Source organism: Microcaecilia unicolor, chromosome 13 (genome assembly GCF_901765095.1).
Source record: "Microcaecilia unicolor chromosome 13, aMicUni1.1, whole genome shotgun sequence".
Lineage (NCBI taxonomy): Eukaryota > Metazoa > Chordata > Amphibia > Gymnophiona > Siphonopidae > Microcaecilia > Microcaecilia unicolor.
Window position 1 is genome coordinate 93,830,542 of NC_044043.1, and position 20,939 is coordinate 93,851,480.

The 20,939-nt window shown below is 46.3% G+C and overlaps 1 protein-coding gene across 2 annotated transcripts in view; it reads right to left on the reverse strand.

Moving 5' to 3' along the window:
- The window catches only part of PHC2 (polyhomeotic homolog 2), a 292,890-nt gene that overhangs the window by 120,694 nt on the left and 151,257 nt on the right, over positions 1-20,939 (reverse strand). The window contains exon 1 of one of the 2 annotated variants that reach the window (XM_030185731.1): positions 32-185. The exons of the other annotated variant lie outside the window; for it this stretch is intronic. Within the exon in view, the coding sequence (XP_030041591.1) occupies positions 32-134 (103 nt within the window). The 5' untranslated portion in view covers positions 135-185. Of the gene's footprint in view, positions 1-31; positions 186-20,939 lie in introns of those variants that run through there. 2 annotated transcript variants of the gene reach the window in all.

Consider the following 20,939-nt stretch of genomic DNA (forward strand, 5'->3'; position numbering starts at 1 on the left):
GATCTTGCAAGTGCTGCGATGCTTCCCTTACCCGCCGCTGCTCCCGGCACCGTCCTCTCTCCGGTCACAGAGAGCGCAAGCCGAGGCCGGCCCTCGCTTCCAGCTGCTCTTTCACCTCCGCCGCTCGCGCACATGCCCCGGGGAAAGAGCGTAGGCGAAACACACACAACAATGCGCCTCAGCCACTCTCCCTGCTACAATGTAACCACCGCACACATTGCAGCTCGCGAGGGCACTGGGCAGGGGGAGGGAGGCGGTGGCTGGTGACCGTCCGTGACGCAACCGGCCACAGCCAATGAGCGCACAGCTTTTCAGGTCGCATCTTGCCTCCTGCTGCATCCTTGGACCTGCCCAGCGGACAGGTGCGAGGGGAAGCGCTGCCCTGGGGGGAGCAGCCTGAGCCCCCCACCCCCGACAAAACGCCATAAATCTAGCTTTCCAGAGCTTCTATCTCCTACTGTCCACTTCACAGTTCCTTAAGGTGCTTGGGTAAATATTAAAAGTGTAATAACTGTTTATAACATGAATGCCAGGATGAAATTGCCCTCCACATCATTGGACAAGTGATAGCCTGCCCTATACTATATAATCATGAAGTCAATTATATTATACCAGCAGCTATTAGATCTTTTCTTAAGGGGAAGATTTTGGATTTAGTTAAGTACATAAGTATTGCCATACTGGGATAGACCAATGGTCCATCAAGCCCAGCATCCTGTTTCCAACAGTGGCCAATCCAGGTCACAACCTGGCAAGATCCCCTGAAAAGTACAAAACATTTTATGCTGCATATCCCAGAAATAGTGGATTTTCCCCAAGTCCAATTTAATAAAGGTCTATAGACTTCTCCTTTAGGAAGCTCTCCAGACCTTTTTTTAAACTCTGCTAAGCTAACCGCCTTTACCACATTTTCTGGCAACGAATGCCAGAGTTGAATTACACGTTGAGTGAAGAAAAATTTTCTCCGATTCGTTTTAAACTTACTGACAATCTCCACTAAGATTCCATGGATGTTTGCCTGGTGCCAGATACAGTATATACTACTTAGATTGTGATCCCATTAGGGACAGTACTAGTACCTGTATAGAAAATTGTACATGTTAACCGATGTGTGCCTATGTGAAGGATTCAGTGGTATATCAAATGTGCTAAATAAATGTTACTTTAGTATAAATGGGAAACAAGTACTCAAGTAAGCACGTCCGAAAAATTATTATTCAGGAGGAAAAAGCCTCAAGAAGCACCTTGGCTGCTAGTAAAGCGGATAAGGGCTAGGGCTTCTTCATCATAGGCAAAAAACCTCCTGATGTAACTAGCTTGCCTTCTTACTTTAATGATCATAGGGGGCTATCGTAAGAGAGATATGGAAGAAACACTGGAAGACTATTACATATCTCTCTTACGATAGCCATAAGTACATAAGTAATGCCACACTGGGAAAAGACCAAGGATCCATCGAGCCCAGCATCCTGTCCACGACAGCGGCCAATCCAGGCCAAGGGCACCTGGCAAGCTTCCCAAACGTACAAACATTCTATACAATCAAGCCATTGTGACATCACTAATGAGGTTGGCTCTTATTGGTGGAATGAGCCACCATGACATCACAATAGGTTAAATCACTGCTCTATGTAATAAAAGTGAGCCAAGTAGAGGACATAAGTACATAAGTAATGCCACACTGGGAAAAGACCAAGGGTCCATCGAGCCCAGCATCCTGTCCACGACAGCGGCCAATCCAGGCCAAGGGCACCTGGCGAGCTTCCCAAACGTACAAACATTCTATACATGTTATTCCTGGAATTTTGGAGTTTTCCAAGTCCGTTTAGTAGCGGTTTATGGTCTTGTCCTTTAGGAAACCGTCCAACCCCTTTTTAAACTCTGCTAAGCTAACCGCCTTCACCACTTTCTCCGGCAACGAATTCCAGAGTTTAATTACACGTTGGGTGAAGAAAAAGTTTCTCCGATTTGTTTTAAATTTACTACACTGTAGTTTCATCACATGCCCCCTAGTCCTAGTATTTTTGGAAAGCGTGAACAGACGCTTCACATCCACCTGTTCCACTCCACTCATTATTTTATATACCTCTATCATGTCTCCCCTCAGCCCCCTATGATCGTTAAAGTAAGAAGGCAAGCTAGTTACATCAGGAGGTTTTTTGCCTATGATGAAGAAGCCCTAGCCCTTATCCGCTTTACTAGCAGCCAAGGTGCTTCTTGAGGCTTTTTCCTCCTGAATAATAATTTTTCAGACGTGCTTACTTGAGTACTTGTTTCCCATTTATACTAAAGAGCAATTATCGTGACTGGAAACCTGTTCCCCGGTATTATTTTAGTTTACCTCTAAATAAATGTTATGCATCGTTTGCCCAGACTCATCAAGCCTAATAACCTCTCTGATGCTGCTGGTCTATTTTGGCACAAATGATACTGATAGGAACCCCACTGACCATATCAAAAGTGACTTCCTGGCTCAGGGAGGAGATAGGGTGAGGCAGATGGGTATACAGGTAGTGTTTTCTTGTCAACCCTCCCTGACGAGGGTAAAGGCCAAGGCAGAGAATTTTGCATCCTTGAGATGAATGCGTGGCTGCACGGATGGTATCACTGAGAGTGTTTTGGCTTCTCGGACCATAAGATGAGTTGCCAAAGGCTACTGAGCAGAGATGAGATCCGTATATCAAGAAGGAAAAAAGTGTCTTCCAAAGCAGACTGGCTAACCGACTGAAGCTGGCTTTAAAACTGAATCATTGAGGATAGGTGAACAAAGCCCTCAGATAAGTAAAATACTGAATACCTCAACATGGGGGAAGCCACTGTTTGCCCAGGGATTGGTAGCATGGAATGGTGCTACTAACTGGGCTTCTTCCAGGTACTTGTGACCTGGACTGGCCACTGCTGGAAGAGGATACTGGGCTAGATGGACCATTGGTCTGACCCAGTACGGCTATTCTTATGATACGGAAAACATGGGCAACATCTGGAAGACTGGATAAACTAAAGTATGGGAAATAAGGTACTAGATTTAGAGGGTATAATGAATGAGGCTGACTTGGCCATCAAGGAGGTGTGGCTTATGGAGAACCGTGTGACTGGGACATGATTAAACTGGGCTATAAACTATTCAGGAAGGACAGAGTACATCAAGCTCCATCTCTGGCCGTCTTCAAATCTAAGCTAAAAGCCCACCTTTTTGATGTTGCTTTTCACTCCTAACCCTTGTTCACTTGTTCAGAACCCTTATTTTATCACCCTCACTTTAATATTCCCTTATCTCTTGTTTGTCCTGTTTGTCTGGCCTAATTAGATTGTAAGCTCTATCGAGCAGGGACTGTCTCTTCATGTTCAAGTGTACAGCGCTGCGTACGTCTAGTAGCGCTTTAGAAATGATAAGTAGTAGTAGTAGTAAGAGAGGGAGGAGGGATAGTGTAATATGTCAAAGGTAATATTAAAACAGACTTGTAAGATTTACATAGTAAGGAGGCAGCCCTGTGGGTTAAGCTGGAAAGAGGGAATAAAACTTCTATTGGTGTGATATACAAGCTCTCCTTTCCAACCCATGCCCTGACAAACTGCCCCTCCTCCCCTCCCCCCCGACCACTGAGTTAAATGCATCCTTGGTGTCTAGAGCACTTCCCACCCTTCCTTCTCCCCCACTTTGGCCCCAACTGTAAAAAGAAAACAAAAAACCCTTTCCGTGGTGTCTAGTGCGCTTCCCCACCCCACAAACCCTCCTCCAGACATCCCCCACCCCCTAGTTCACACCTTAAAGGAGACAGGAGTGCTGCCCACTCACTCCCTATTTCTGGCGCCACCCATCTTGAAATATGGTGGTGCCCAGCCCCATGCGATGCATCCTGCCATATAAAGGAATTTATGATAGTCTCCGCCCAACTACCAAATATGGGAAAAATTCCTTTATATGGCAAAGTGACCTCACCATTTCTCAAGGTGGGAAGGTGATATTTTTCAATGAGCTGTGGATCACAGTAATTTGCATGCTGTGGCAGTAATTTGCATGCTGATTGCTTACTACAGCGGTTCCCAGGCCTGGTCTCGGAGGCACCCCAGCTCCACTGAATACAAATCTCTCTTATGAATATTCATTCTGGCTATCCTGAAAACCTGTCTGGTCCCGGGGTGCCTCCAGGACCAGGTTTGGTAAACACTGGCTTACCATATGGCAGTGGAATCAGCACACAGAGCCCAGCTCCATTGTGTGTCTTTTGCACTAACTCTTCAGATATAAAATTCAGAGGTACAGAAGGCACAACCTGTGGAACCCAGGTGGCTTTTTTCCCCCTCTTAACTTCCCTTTGCCTTCCAGAAAAGTAAATGAACGCTAAAAGTTTTATTTCACCTTCAGGGCTGTGCTAAAGATTACGTGGAGGGGCATAATTGAACGAAAACGTCTATCTCCATGGGCGTTTATCTCCGAGAACGGGTCCGTGAAGGGGCGGACCGAACCGTATTTTCGAAAAAAAATAGACGTCCATGTTTTATTCGACAATTTGTGAGCTGGGCGTTTTTGTTTTTCAGTGATAATGGAAAATGAAAGCGCCCAGCTCAAAAACGAATAAATACAAGGCATTTGTTCGTGGGAGGGGCCAGGAGTCGTAGTGCACTGGTCCCCCTCACATGCCAGGACACCAACCGGGCACCCTAGGGGGCACTTTTACAAAAACAAAAAAAAAGGTAAAAGAGCTCCCAGGTGCAAAGCACCCTTCCCTTGTGTGTTGAGCCCCCCAAATCCCCCTCAAAACCCACTGCCCACAAGTCTACACCATTACTATAGCCCTAAGGGGTGAAGGGGGGCACCTACATGTGGGTACAGTGGGTTTGGGGGGGGTTGGACGACTAAGCATTAAGCAGCACAATTGTAACAGGTAGGGGGGGATGGGCCTGGGTCCACCTGCCTGAAGTCCACTGCACCCCCTAACAACTGCTCCAGGGACCTGCATACTGCTGCCAGGGAGGTGGGTATGACATTTGAGGGTGAAAATAAAAAGTTGTGAAACATCATTTTTTGTGGTGGGAGGGGGTTAGTGACCACTGGGGGAGTCAGGGGAGGTCATCCCCGATTCCCTCCAGTGGTCATCTGGTCATTTAGGGCACTTTTTGGGGCCTTATTCGTGAAAAAACAGGGTCCAGGAAAAGTGCCCTAAATTCTAGCTACAAACGCATACTTTTTTTCCATTATCGGCGAAAGGCGCCCATCTCTGTTCGGGTGATAACCACGCCCCAGTCCCGCCTTCACCACGCCTCCGACACGCCCCCGTTAACTTTGTACACTTCTGCGATGGAGTGCAGTTGAAAACGTCCAAGTTCGGCTTTCGATTATACCGTGTTATTCGTTTTTGGGAGATAAACGCCTATCTCCCGATTTAGGTCGCAATATAGGCATTTTTGTCTTTCGATTATAAGCTGGATAGTAACATAGTAGATGACGGCAGAAAAAGACCTGCATGGTCCATCCAGTCTGCCCAACAAGACAACTCATATGTGCTACTTTTTGTGTATACCCTACTTTGATTTGTACCTGTCCTCTTCAGGGCACAGACCGTATAAGTCTGCCCAGCACTATCCCCGCCTCCCAACCACCAGCCCCGCCCCCCACCACCGGCTCTAGCACAGACCGTATAAGTCTGCCCAGCACTATCCCCGCCTCCCGCCACCAGCTCTGCCACCCAATCTCGGCTAAGCTCCTGAGGATCCATTCCTTCTGAACAGAATTCCTTTATGCTTATCCCACGCATGTTTGAATTCCGTTACCGTTTTCATTTCCACCACCTCCCGCGGGAGGGCATTCCAAGCATCCACTACTCTCTCCGTGAAAAAATACGTCCTGACATTTTTCTTGAGTCTGCCCCCCCTTCAATCTCATTTCATGTCCTCTCGTCTTACCTCCTAAAAGTGAAACACACTCATTTTTAACCACCCTTTCTTGCACTGGAATTCCATGCACAAGCAAGGAAAGAGCGTTATAATTCACACATGACTGCTGTTGTGCTGAAACCTTGTCTGCAACTGAAGTGGTGTTGCTAGAACAGGAGTAATCAGATGCATTATGCTTAGTGCACCTTATTATACCGGCCTCTGAGACAGAAACCAGCTGTCCTGTCTTTCCCAAAATTTCCATACCTGAGAACTTCAAGCCCCAGTGATTTCACCACTGAGATAGTTTTTTTTGTTGTTGTTGTTAGGATGTCAATCACAAGAGTTGTCTAGGCATGCTAATGAAATATGCATTAACAAGCTTATAAATATTAATACAACCTCTGGGGACACTGAGGGGGAAGGGATAATGGAGGCTTTCCTATGGGTTTCCCAGGGCACCCAGTACTGAAAAATCAAATAGTCACCATAGCAAGGCACTGGCCTGAATCCTGGCTTTGCTTTATTACACAGCATAGACAACCCACTGCTTTGAATTGGTTCTTTGGTATATCAAATCTTGCCAGATGACAAAGGCAGACCCTGCTTCTCTGTCTACTGCAGGGGAATCCGAGTTTTTCCAACAGTGGCCACGTGATCAGATATCCATGTGTGTGCAGGCCACATAATTATAAATTATAGTTATCTGAATGTCTTCTGAAATTGTGACTTCATATTCACAAGTTAGCTTTACAATGCTTCAAATCTCAAGCAAGCCGCATGTGGTCTGTGGGTCCATGATTGATGCCCCTAATCTACCGGCAACACAAAGAAGATCCACCACAATGTCATATTTCATTTTGAAACACAAATAAAAATACTAGGAATCATCCTCGACAAACATCTGACCCTTGAAGACCAAGTTGCTGCAATCACGTCAAAAAGCTTCAAAACACAATGGAAGAAGAATCAGAGACTAATTTCCTCAGACAGTCATTCTATCTTACAGTACAGATGCTGATACTGCCCCAACTAGACTACTGTAATGCAGCATATGTAGGCTGCAAAGAAAACCTACTACGATCGTTGCAGACCGTCCAAAACATAGCAGCAAGATTGATATTCAAAAAAATCGAAATCTGATAGAGCAAACCCACTACTCATAATGAATGCTACATTGGCTCTCGATCAAGACCAGACTATTTTTCAAAACCAGCACAATCATCTTCAAAATACTGTTTTTGGCATGTCACCGGACTACATGTTAGACATGATCAAACTATCACCAAGAAATGCAAACCCAGGAACCAGAGGTTACCTGCCCAACTGCAAAAACGTACTGTACAAGTCCACCTACACAGCGGGATTTAGCTACCTAGGCTCAAAATGGTAGACTCAATTCCCATAAGAAGCATCACAAAGTACCTCCAGTTCAGAAAAGACCTAAAGACCTACCTCTTCAGGAAATTCTACGAGTAAAATATGCACTAATCATTCTGGAACAACAATACACAACACAACCTCTAACTGTAACGCATCTTTTCATTTAAGAAATGAACGAAAACATATCTTCTCAAGAAACCCAATGACTATTCCATACACACTAGTAGTTATCTTGCCAGTGGAGGAGTAGCCTAGTGGTTAGTGCAGTGGACTTTGATCCTGCAAGAAGTGGGTTCAATTCCCACTGCAGCTCCTTGTGACTCTGGGCAAGTCACTTAACCCTCCTTTGCCCCAGGTACAAAATAAGTACCTGAATATATGTAAACAGCTTTGAATGTAGTTGCAAAAACCTTAGAAAGGCGGTATATCAAGTCCCCTTTCCCTTATGACATCACAATATCAGAAGTGAGCCAAGTATCAGGCAATCAAGCCATTGTGACATCACTGATGAGGTTGGCTCTTATTGGTGGAATGAGTGGAGGAGTAGCTTAGTGGTTAGTGCAGCGGACTTTGACCCTGTGAATTGGGTTCAATTCCCACTGCAGCTCCTTGTGACTCTGGGCAAGTCACTTAACCCTCCATTGCCCCTGGTACAAAATAAGTACCTGAATATATGTAAACCACTTTGAATGTAGTTGCAAAAACCTCAGAAAGGCAGTATATCAAGTCCCAGTTCCCTTCCCTTGCCAACCGCTGTAGAACACAGCATGAAACAACCTTGTAAATGTAATTGAATCAATGTAATCTCTAACAACTGACGTAAGCCACATTGAACAAACTCGTTTTTGGATAATTGTGGGATACAAGTATGAATAAATAAAATATAAAGAATGAAACAAACAAATAGTTTTCTCTTTTTAAGTTGCTGGAATTCAAAGTATATAAGAGCTGGCCCAGTGGTCTTTTAGAAATGCAGAGAGGCTTGACAATACAGAACCACACAGGTAAAAACATAAAGTATTACCGGATAATCATATACAAAAAAAAAAAGTATTTCTTAAACATGATGTGGCTACGTTTTACTCTCAGGCTGCATCAAGGGTAACACATCATGCAACAGTGGATCATAGCACAACCCGAGATAAAACTACTAGTTAAATGATCTCAGCAGCAACTGCAGCAAAATCGATGCTAGTTAATGTGATGTGACAAATGACCTCTGATGCAGCTTGAAGGCAAAACGTGACCACATCATCTATATTAATAATTCTCACCTCAAACATTCTGAAGCTCACTCTGTGGCAGGGAAACCCTGGAGCCCTGCACTTAGGCTGTCACCACTCACTACTCACTGTCACTCATGCACCACTCACTCTCACTGATAGACCCACCCACCGCCACGCCCCTTCCGCACATAATTTGCTACCTCAGCGTTCTAATGAAGCTGCAACTTCCGGTTTGTGAGGTGCCAGAGATCGGAATTTAGCCCCATTACTGTTTGCCCCGCCCTCGCGTCAAACGTGATGACGTCGACGGCGGACCTATGACACTTGACCAATCGCATCGCTCCGCCCTCAACGTCATCACGCTTGACGCGAGGGCGGGGCATACATCGATCTACTACGCGAGGACGAACGGAGGGAGTGAGCCAGGCAGGCTGTAGGTCACAGGCAGCGAGGGAGCCAGCCAGCCACTCTCTACGTCGCGGAGCGGGGCGCCCACGACCACCCTGAAGCACGGAGGGTAAGTCCAGCAACAAGGGGAGGGGGATGGGAACGAAAGCGCCTTGCTAGCGCCCGTTTCATTGGCTTCAGAAACGGGCCTTTCTTACTAGTGTTTAATAAAGACTTTTCTGTTTATCATTCTGTGGTAATACGTGTGCTTTTCGCCAATGGCCATCACCCAACAGTGACACCCAGTGGCCAGACTAAGCATGTACACTCAAAACTCCAGAAGGGAATGTCCCTGGCCAAGGCAGTATCCAAGAAAACAACAAGGCAGACGATCTGCAAGCTCCAAGACCGAAAACCAACAAAGCAGATCAGTAGAAAATAAACATAAATTTATTAAGTGAAAACCAAATATTCAAATCAGCCCGACACAGGCCGTGTTTCGCCCATCAGGGCTGTGTCAGGGGCTATACAATAATCCTTTATTGTCAAGGTTTGATAGATATGTATGTTGATGAAAAACAAAATGTATAGAAGTCTGAAATCATAAACCTTGTAAAATATAATTTAAAAACAGCACAACCAAAATGATCATAAATGGTGGTGACGTGCAACCCGTCAAACACTCTCGCAACTCTGTTAGGCTACCTAACAGAGCCTAACAGAGCCTAACAGAGTTGCGAGAGTGTTTTGACGGGTTGCATGTCACCACCATTTATGATCATTTGGTTGTGCTGTTATTTTATTTACAGTGGTGGAAATAAGTATTTGATCCCTTGCTGATTTTGTAAGTTTGCCCACTGACAAAGACATGAGCAGCCCATAATTGAAGGGTAGGTTATTGGTAACAGTGAGAGATAGCACATCACAATTTAAATCCGGAAAATCACATTGTGGAAAGTATATGAATTTATTTGCATTCTGCAGAGGGAAATAAGTATTTAATCCCTCTGGCAAACAAGACCTAATACTTGGTGGCAAAACCCTTGTTGGCAAGCACAGCGGTCAGACGTCTTCTGTAGTTGATGATGAGGTTTGCACACATGTCAGGAGGAATTTTGGTCCACTCCTCTTTGCAGATCATCTCTAAATCATTAAGAGTTCTGGGCTGTCGCTTGGCAACTCGCAGCTTCAGCTCCCTCCATAAGTTTTCAATGGGATTAAGGTCTGGTGACTGGCTAGGCCACTCCATGACCCTAATGTGCTTCTTCCTGAGCCACTCCTTTGTTGCCTTGGCTGTATGTTTTGGGTCATTGTCGTGCTGGAAGACCCAGCCACGACCCATTTTTAAGGCCCTGGCGGAGGGAAGGAGGTTGTCACTCAGAATTGTACGGTACATGGCCCCATCCATTCTCCCATTGATGCGGTGAAGTAGTCCTGTGCCCTTAGCAGAGAAACACCCCCAAAACATAACATTTCCACCTCCATGCTTGACAGTGGGGACGGTGTTCTTTGGGTCATAGGCAGCATTTCTCTTCCTCCAAACACGGCGAGTTGAGTTCATGCCAAAGAGCTCAATTTTTGTCTCATCTGACCACAGCACCTTCTCCCAATCACTCTCGGCATCATCCAGGTGTTCACTGGCAAACTTCAGACGGGCCGTCACATGTGCCTTCCGGAGCAGGGGGACCTTGCGGGCACTGCAGGATTGCAATCCGTTATGTCGTAATGTGTTACCAATGGTTTTCGTGGTGACAGTGGTCCCAGCTGCCTTGAGATCATTGACAAGTTCCCCCTTGTAGTTGTAGGCTGATTTCTAACCTTCCTCATGATCAAGGATACCCCACGAGGTGAGATTTTGCGTGGAGCCCCAGATCTTTGTCGATTGACAGTCATTTTGTACTTCTTCCATTTTCTTACTATGGCACCAACAGTTGTCTCCTTCTCGCCCAGCGTCTTACTGATGGTTTTGTAGCCCATTCCAGCCTTGTGCAGGTGTATGATCTTGTCCCTGACATCCTTAGACAGCTCCTTGCTCTTGGCCATTTTGTAGAGGTTAGAGTCTGACTGATTCACTGAGTCTGTGGACAGGTGTCTTTCATACAGGTGACCATTGCCGACAGCTGTCTGTCATGCAGGTAACGAGTTGATTTGGAGCATCTACCTGGTCTGTAGGGGCCAGATCTCTTACTGGTTGGTGGGGGATCAAATACTTATTTCCCTCTGCAGAATGCAAATAAATTCATATAGTTTCCACAATGTGATTTTCCGGATTTAATTTGTGATGTGCTATCTCTCACTGTTACCAATAACCTACCCTTCAATTATGGGCTGCTCATGTCTTTGTCAGTGGGCAAACTTACAAAATCAGCAAGGGATCAAATACTTATTTCCACCACTGTATATACATATACTCTGCTTGTGTGTAACTATTTCAGCTGCCAGAGTACAAGTCACTCGCTCAGCTGCAGAGAGGCCTGGGAGCAGCAAGCAGGATGCAAAAACTGCAGAAAAGATTTTTCACACAGTTGCACTTGCTGGGAAATTCTATAATTTTTATTGAGGGTGGGGGGCTATCTCTGGAACCAATCCAATTTGGCCCATTTTCTAACTTGTAGTTTTACCCTCATGACAAGTTTCATCCCATTCTGTTAAATATTTGAAGAGATATTGTGCCCCTGGGCAGTCGGTCATTCTCGACCCATTTTGTATAATTCTTTGTAGTACTGTGAAATACTACAGGCTCCAGTTCACCCTTAGCATAAAGATCCTTGCATGGCCGCATTGCGTGGTATTCAGAAGCTCTGCCCACCTGAGCATGAAGGCTCCAGTTCACCCTCTGTATAGAGATTCCTGCAAGGCCGCATTGTGCGATACCCGGAAGATCTGACCACCTAGAGAAGACCCTCAGGTATGAAGAAAGCAATCGGGGACTACATTTTTGCTACTGGGTGCCAGAGGCCTACTGGCACTGCTGCACAATGGCAATATTCAGCACTCTGGAATTGATTTAGGCCAGCTTTCTTTCTGTCCTGTTACCTGAATAGGAGTGCTAAAAATCACTGCTGCACACATTACTCTAACCTTGCTGCTGAATGTCGGACTCATCTGGGTAGCAGATGTTGCTACCCGGTAAGTCCCTTTAAATATCAACCCCCCCTTTCATTTTCTCTTTCCTTGATTCCATTGTTACTCGCTTTTCTCATATGCTCCAGGTGAAACAGAACTCCAGAATGAAGCCCTCTTTGGTACAATGCCACCGGCGGCAGTAAGGCCAGCACTGCAGGGGACAATGCTGTCCATTCTCCCCACCTCTGCCTGGCCTGGCACTGGTACAATATTTATCCTGCCACTGCACCTGCTGCTGTGCTTTGCTTAGTACTTGCTGGATTGGTTTTTACAATTCTTTGTTTCTTTTAGGTGCAGCCCAGCTGTCGCACGCAGTCTGGGGAGAGGAGGAAGGCTGTGGGTACTGGGGAACAAGGACAGAGAACCATCTATCTGAGCACAGTAACATATGGTGAGGCTGAACTACTCCTCGCGTCCCTGGCACTAACCAGAGTGAGATCCTGAAATTCAGCACTTAGCGAGCTCAGCACTCACCCTTTATCGGAGAAAGTCTGCTTCTACAGAATAGAAGTGCTTTCCTAGAGCACATTATATCTGAACTACACTCATAAAAAAAAGGTAAAACTAGCTTTTTAAAAGGTGAAGGCAGTTTCTCCGTCATTTGCTTTCAGCGACAGAATCATTGATCCCTTCCCTGACATCAGTGGCGTACCAAGGGGGGGGGGCGGTGGGGGCGGTCCGCCCCGGATGCACGCCGCTGGGGGGGTGCTGCGGCGCGCGCCTGTCAGCTGAGTTCGCTGACTTCGCTAACTTCGCTGCAGCTCCCTCTGCCCCGGAACAGGTTACTTCCTGGGGGGGGTCATTTCGCCGGGGGGGGGGGGGCATCGGCGCTCCGCCCCAGGTGTCATGCCGGTTAGGATCGCCACTGCCTGACATATTCCAATTTTTCTGCATAACGTTATCAAGAAACCAAAAACTCCTGCAGGAACTTACTGACCAACTAAATAAGGAAAGGTTGGAGGACAAATCTTACTCCCCTCCCTAAAAAAATATTACAAAATAAAACTTATAAATTAAAGCTGTTCTCATCCTTAAGGAGAATACAGCACTATAGTTTGGTGACACATACCCTCCGGGGTGTATTTCAAGCTTTTGAAACATCAAGACTTTGAGTTCAGTTCTCAGTGCGGATGATCTGTTCTCCAGGTCACCCGGGCGGGGCTGGTGATGCCCTAAGACCAGCATCTACAACTCCCAGAGGACAGGTGTCCCAGTTATTATGCAATGCTGACACCTAGTGGCTGACTTCATGACTGTAGGGGTCAAGAAGCAGCCCTGGAACACGGTCGGGCTCATTTTCGAAAGAGAAGGACGTCCATCTTTCGACGTAAAACGGAAGATGGACGTCCATCTCCCAGAGACATCCAAATCGGTATAATCGAAACCCGATTTTGGACGTCTCCAACTGCAGTCCGTTGCAAGGACGTCCAAATTTCAAGGGGGCGTGTCATAGGCGTAGCGAAGGCAGGACTTGGGCGTGCCTAACACTTGGGACGTCTTTGACCCATAATAAAAAAAAACAAGGACGTCCCTGACGAACACGTGGACGTTTTCATCCGGATGTGTTTTTATTAGGAATAAGGCACAAAAAGGTGCCTGAAATGACCAGATGACCTCCCATTACTCCCCTAGTGGTCACTAACCCCCTCCCACCCTCAAAAAACATCTTAAAAAATATTTTGTGTCAGCCTCTATGCCAGCCTCAGATGTCATACTCAGGTCCATAACAGCGCATACTCAGGAGCAGTTTTAGTGGGTACTGCAGTGCGAGACAGGTAGACCCAGGCCCAAACCCCCCCCCCCCTACCTGTTACATTTGTGGAGGAAACAGCGAGCTCTCCAAAACCCACCACAAACCCACTATACCCATATATAGATGCCCCCCTTCACCTGCAAGGGCTATAGTAGTGGTGTACAGTTGTGGGTAGTGGGTTTGGGGGGGGGGGGGGCTCAGCACACAAGATAAGGGAACTATGTACCTGGGAGCAATTTGTGAAGTCCACTGCAGTGCCCTCTAGGGTGCCCGGTTGGTGTCCTGGCATGTCAGGGGGACCAGTGCACTACAAATGGCTTGCATTAGGGCGTTTTTGACACGGACGTCTTTCGTTTCGAAAATCGCTGAAAATCAGAAACGTCCACGTCTAGGGACGTCCAAATTTAAGGATTTGGACGTCTCTGACGGTATTTTTGAAAAAAAAGATGGACGACCATCTTGTTTCGAAAATATAGGTTTCCCCGCCCCTGGATCTCGCCATTTTGCAAGGACGTCCAAATCGCAATTTGGGCGTTTCTTTCGAAAGTGCCCCTCGGTGTCAGCCAGGAAAGGGTATAAAACAGCAGAACATCTCCTCCCCCCAGTAAATGCAAATTATTACTAATACCACTGGATCCCAGACCCAGGTTCAAGTGAACTGAAGCCCAAAAGGAGCAGGAAGAGACCGCTAGGAAGAGACCGCTGGGTGAAAAAAAAGGACCAAGAAAATATCTCGTTTGCAATCTCACACTTCCTCTGTCAGAATGCAATCATGGTATCAGATTGGTCTGCAAGTGTTTTAGTGCTATATGGGTCAGCAGTGCATTTTGTCTAGCAAAAAAGGTGCCAGTACTCAAATGCCAGGCCACACCCTTCAGGGATCATTCAGGGACCCACCGTACAATAGCCAGGACCCCTGCAATCTATGACAAGGCAGAATTTGTATGTAGAACCTGAGCTCTTTCATTAAAATACGAGAACCACGGGTCAGGTTTAGCAGACAGTGGAAAAGGTGCCGGTACTCAGTACCCCCAAGTACCCCCTCAAAATAAGCCCTGTGTGTCAGAATCCTCAATACGGCCCAGTCAGACACATTTGTGGAGTTTCAGTGTTGAGGGAGGAGCCAGTAACTATGGGTTGCATTTTGTTCCTGGTTTTTTTTGTTTATTTTTATGATTTGAATTTTAAATTTAGGTCTAATCTGGCACACATGCAAACACTGCAGCAAGAAGACACAAGGAGCTGGCCACGAAATGAATAGAAATGATTATCAGTGTAACGAACAAACTGCATTAACTCAACTGAATAAATTATCTGTCAACTCATAGACCGCGGCCTGAGAGCGGTCCATGAGTTGACAGACTTCCGCAAACAATTGAAGACCTATCTCTTTGAAAAAACATACTGCAAGGATCAAAACATATAAATCACATATACACCATAACAATGCCTCAAGACATTACCTCACGTACTCCACTTCCCCGTACTCTCTCCCATTCAACAATCTACCCACAGATAAAAACTGTTTACCCCATCGCTCTTCTGCTATTATTCGATCAGCGTAGTAATTCCCCAACGTCATATCCTATAGTTTCTACGCCCCAAAGGTGATTGATCTGACTCTGTCTTCCTTAACTATTTACAATGTAACCCATAATCGTAATGTAACAAACTGTATTTCCATCATTTACAATGTATTGTAAGCCACACTGAGCCCGCAAATAGGTGGGAAAATGTGGGATACAAATGCAATTAAATAAATAAATCCTGACAGACAACAGCATGGAGCCTTTGTGACAAATGTTCATATACTTTGACTACAAACAGAGTTTACCCTATCTGACCCCCTGATGTGGGCAAAGGCTGAAACACAATCCACGTTGCATCAATAAACAAAATTCTCCACGCGCTCTCTGTGGCTCGTCCATTCATTCCAAGGCCGACTCCTTGCGTCTTCTTGCTGTGGCATTTACTCTTGCTGTTTTCTCTCTCTACTGCAACTGGTAGGCAAGCAAACCAGGATACTAACAAGCATGGACAAACCTGTCCAAGTAAGAACTGGACTCTTGCCCTTCAGCTCCTACCAGCCCATATTTAGGATCAGGCAATAGGAGCTTACAGGGAAAGAAGACACCGACATATGCTGTCTGCTCCCTTTGATAAAGCAAAGCTGCAGTCAGGCTGCAGAAGAACATAAGCACCGCCATACTGGGAAAAGAGCAAGGGTTCATCAAGCTCAGCATCCTGTCTCCGACAGCGGCCAATCCAGGCTTCAAGAACCGGGCAACCCCCCCCCCCCCCCCCCAAAAAAAAAAATATATAAAAATTAATAATGTTCAATGGACTTTTCCCTCAGGAATCTGTCCAAACCCCCTTTAAACTCCGTAAGGCCAGCTGATGTCATTACATTGTCCGGCAACGAGTTCCAGAGTCCAACTACACGCTGAGTAAAGAAAAACTTTCTATTTGTTTTAAATCTACCAAATTCTAGCTTCATCTTGTGTCTCCTGGTTCTATTGTTGTTTGAAAGTGTAAACAAATGCTTCACATCTGTCCGCTCTACTCCGCTCATCATCTTGTAGACCTCTATCATATCACAGCCGCCTTTTCTCCAAGCTCAAGAGCCCTAACCGTCTTAGCCTTTCCTCATAGGGAAGTCGTTCCATCCCTTTTATCATTTTCATCGCCCTTCTCTGCACCTTCTCCAAATTCTTTTATATCTTTTTTGAGATGCGGCGACCAGACTTGGACACAATATTCGAGGTGTGGTCGCACCATGGAGCGATACAACGGCATTATAACATCCTCGTGTTTGTTTTCCATCCCTTTCCTAATTATACTCAACATTCTGTGCGCTTTCTTAGCCGCCGCAGCACACTGAGCAGAAGTTTTCAACGTCTTGTCAACGATGACTCCCAGATCCCTTTCTAGGTCTGTGACCCCTAACGCGGAACCTTGCATGACATAGCTGTAATTCGGGCTCCTCTTACCCACATGCATCACTTTCCACTTGTCAACATTGAACACCATCTGCCACTTGGACGCCCAATCCCCCAGTCTCGCGAGGTCCTCCTGTAATCTTTCACACTCCTCCTGCGAATTGATGACCATGAATAACTTTGTGTCATCTGCAAATTTAATTACCTCACTAGTTACTCCCATCTCTAGGTCATTTATAAATATGTTAAAAAGCAGCGGTCCCAGCACAGACCCCTGAGGGACCCCACTAACTACCCTTCTCCATTGAAAATACTGACCGTTCAACCCTACTCTCTGCTTCCAATCTTTCAACCAGCTCTTAATCCATAGAAATAGAGCAGAGTCTTAAGGCTCAGTCACTTCAGGGGCCATTTACTAAGTTAATATGCGCTATTTGCTGCAGGGCCCACAGGAATATAACAACTCCAGGCTCCGCCCTTTCTGTCTCGCCTCACCCAACGCGTGGAACAAACTCCCCGAGGCCATACGCCAGGCCCCCTCCCTGCCCATCTTCAAATCTCTGCTTAAAGCCCACCTCTTCAATGTCGCCTTCGGCACCTAACCTCTACACCTCTACCCAGGAAACCTAGACTGCCCAACTTGACATTTCGTTCTTTAGATTGTAAGCTCCTTTGAGCAGGGACCGTCCTTCTTTGTTTATTTTGTACAGCGCTGCGTAACCCTAGTAGCGCTCTAGGAATGTTAAGTAGTAGTAGTAGCAATAGTGCACGTGGATCATTGTAAAATGGGAAGTATTTCTCCCAACAGCTGAGCTCCAGATCTAGGGGAAGGATGGAAGGACACAGCACCACAAAGACATGGAGCAACTTCAAAATTTGTACAAGCTCTGGAACTTACTGCCGGAGGGTGTTGTTACAGAGGTTATCATATATGGATTAAAAAAAAAAAGGTTTGGATAAATTCCTGGAGGACATGTCCATAGTCTGCTATTCCAAGAAGACAGGAGGAGCCTCCACAGAAAGTCAAAGCAAAGCAGCAAAAGTAGAGGCTGACAAATGCGCAAACCAATAGGGAGATGATATAAAAAACCAGTATATTCAGAATATTCATATCAAGGACCCGACACGGTCCGTGTTTCAGCGCCAAAGCGCCTGCCTCAGGGGTCACAATCAACTTTCTCTGAGAAGAAGCTGATAGGCTTGAATAATTCCTTTATGTATGCAAGTTAATCCACAGAGAGAACAAAAGAACAGCCAACCGATCAGCAAACACCATGTGACATGATGTTTGCTGATTGGTTGGCTGTTCTTTTGTTTTTGATATCATCTCCCTATTGGTTTGCGCATTTGTCAGCCTCTACGTTTGCTTTTTTTGCATAGTCTGCTATTGACAGACACGAGGAAAGTCACCGCTGGTTCTGGGATTGGTGGCATTCAATCCTGCCGCTCTCTGGGATTCCGTCAGGTACTTGTGACCTGGCTTGGCCACTGCTGGAAGCAGGATACAAGGCTAGATGGACCATCGGTCTGACCCAGTATGGCTATTCTTATGTATGACCTGGGCCTGTGAGGGAACTCAAGGACCAATTACTAGAAGAAATAATTGCTAGGAATGGTGTGTATGATAATGCATAACAACAAAAAAAATGTTATTTACAAATGGTTAGGAACTGTGTATAATGTGAAGATCTTGAAAATAACCAGAAGTGTTAAAGTCCATTGACTCATAGACGTAGTAGTTAATAGTAATCTGTGCATGAATGCAAATCTGACATGTGCTTCAGTGAAACTTCTATTCAGGGTGATTTTTCTGTATGCAAGTAGAGGCAGTACACTGGTGCAAATATGCCTCTGATCATAGCCACCGAGAGGTGGGGGCAGGGGGGACAAAATTCCCCGGGCCTCCAAGGGGGGCCCAGCGCCACAGTCCCACCCGCCCTCCGTCATCGACCGTCTGCCCCCTGCATTGAAATCGCAGTCTCACCTCCATGAAAGCAGCGCTGCAGGCAGCAGAACGCCTCCCTTCGGGCCTCCTTCCTTCCCTGTGTCCCGCCCTCATCTGATGTAACTTCCGCGAGGGCGGGACACAAGGAGGGAAGGAGGGCCGAAGGGAGGCGTTCTGCTGCCTGCAGCGCTGCTTTCACGGAGGTGAGAATGCGATTTCAATGCAGGGGGCCCGGCCAAGTGGCGGACGGAGGGGGGGAGCAGCGGCGGTGACCTCGGGGGGGGGGGGGGGGGAGTGGTGGCGACCTCAGGGGGGGGTGGAGGGGGGGGAGTGGGGCGGAGTAGACTTAGAAGCGTTTCTCCATCTACAACTGTGCTAGAGAGACTGGGGATGGCTTTCAAAAACGATCAATACTAGGAATCATCTGATACACACAGATCGTGCACCAATTTTCAAAAAGAAACCTTCACGTTGAAACTTGCTCCAGGTACAAAAGCAGCAACGCATTTTGCACCGGTTTTGCATTCATCTATGGGAACAGCTCCTCCTGGATCAGTAAATCCCCAATCCAGCCCTTAGCACACATTTTCACAAAATTCACAGTGAGTGTATATAAGAGAGAGATCTCTATACACTGGAATCAGTTCATGGTAGATATCTTTCATATGCATTCCTTGTGGATAGCCTAAAAATCAGACTGGATGATACGTACTGAGGGCCCTAAATACAGCTAAAAGGTACAGCTACTGTGGAACCCCATTGCATAATTCCAGTTGTTTTAGAGGACAATGTCACACCAGGTCAACAGATATACTTAAGAACATAAACGTTGCCATACCGGGACAGACTGAAGGCCCATCAAGCCCCGTATCCTGTTTCCAACAGTGGCCAGTCACCTGAGCCAAACAATCAAACTAGGATCCTTCGATAAGGCTGAGCCCAGCAACGGCCTTTGACCCCAGGGCCAGCCCTATCATTGAGTGACTGTTTTTAACACATGGCCCTCCATCCCCTACTACGGGCCACCCTGTCAACCCCCTCCAACTGGTTTAAGTGATAAGACCAAGACTTGAAGTACCAATAAATCCAAGACAGAGGCATTCACCAACCCTCTGGCAATACAAGGGATTTAAAAATTAATCACTTACACAACACTGTCGCCCTGCTGGCAAAAACTGTAGCAGCAGCAAAGGAAAATTATTTTTAGGACGTGTCTGGGGACAAAGAAAATAAAACTAAGTGGAGGTGGAGAATCCATAATTGTGTGTGTGGTGGTAGGCGAGTCCATTAGGCCGTGCCTTTTCCAACACAACCAGAACCTCATCCCCAACCATCCTGAAAGGACTAGAACTCCTGCTGACTCCCCTCCTCAGTCACAAAAGGAGCACCAGGGGTCTTGCTGTCCAGCCCCACAGGGAGAAGGGGATGGAAAACAATAGAGGCTGACCAAATTTCAAAACCACCCAAAATTCAGGCATTTTCGGCAGAAATCGAAACTCCCCCACCCCCTGCACACAGCCTCCCTTTCCCCCTCCTGGACCCACTCGTCAGCCAGCGTATCAACCCCCCCCCCCCCATCCTACCTCTGGCGCCCTTGTGGTTTAGGGGCCAAATTGGGGCAAGAACAATTCACGGTCGTTCTCGTCCTGGCCATCTCCACCACTAAAATGTCCGCCAGGTACCTGTGACCTGGACTGGCCACTGGGCTAACCCAGTATGGCAACGTTTATGATCTTAAAAGGGTGCTCTGCGCAGAATGACCTTGCACTTACACTTTAAGCACTTACGCCTTCCAACATCTGATGTAAATACTGGCGTATAAATGACACTATCCTGTAACATTGCATCTAAGTGCTAGGAATGCCCCCGACTCACCCATGCCCCTCCCATGGCCACACCCCTTTGGAGTTGCATGCCATGAAATTCAGGGGCAACAGAATAGCATGCAGGCCAGATCCGCACTTATGATTGTTAGTGGCTCATTAATTAGTTTGTGCACAACTCTGGAAGACCTATACAGAATCCGGGAGACAGTGACTCAGGTGAGCGCTTAGAGCCTTATTCTATAAAGGTTAGGCTCCTAAATTTATATTCCTAAATTACGAGTATGCTCTTTGCTCCAAAATAGATTAAGCTCCTAATTTAGGAGCATAAATTAGGAACATACATTTTAAAAGCATAAATTTAGCAACATAGGAGCATAAATTGTAAGAGTATAAATTTTAAATTTTAGGAGCATAAATTTAAGAGCACAACCTTTACAGAATAAGGCTCTTAGCACTTAGCACATAACTTCCAACTGGCAT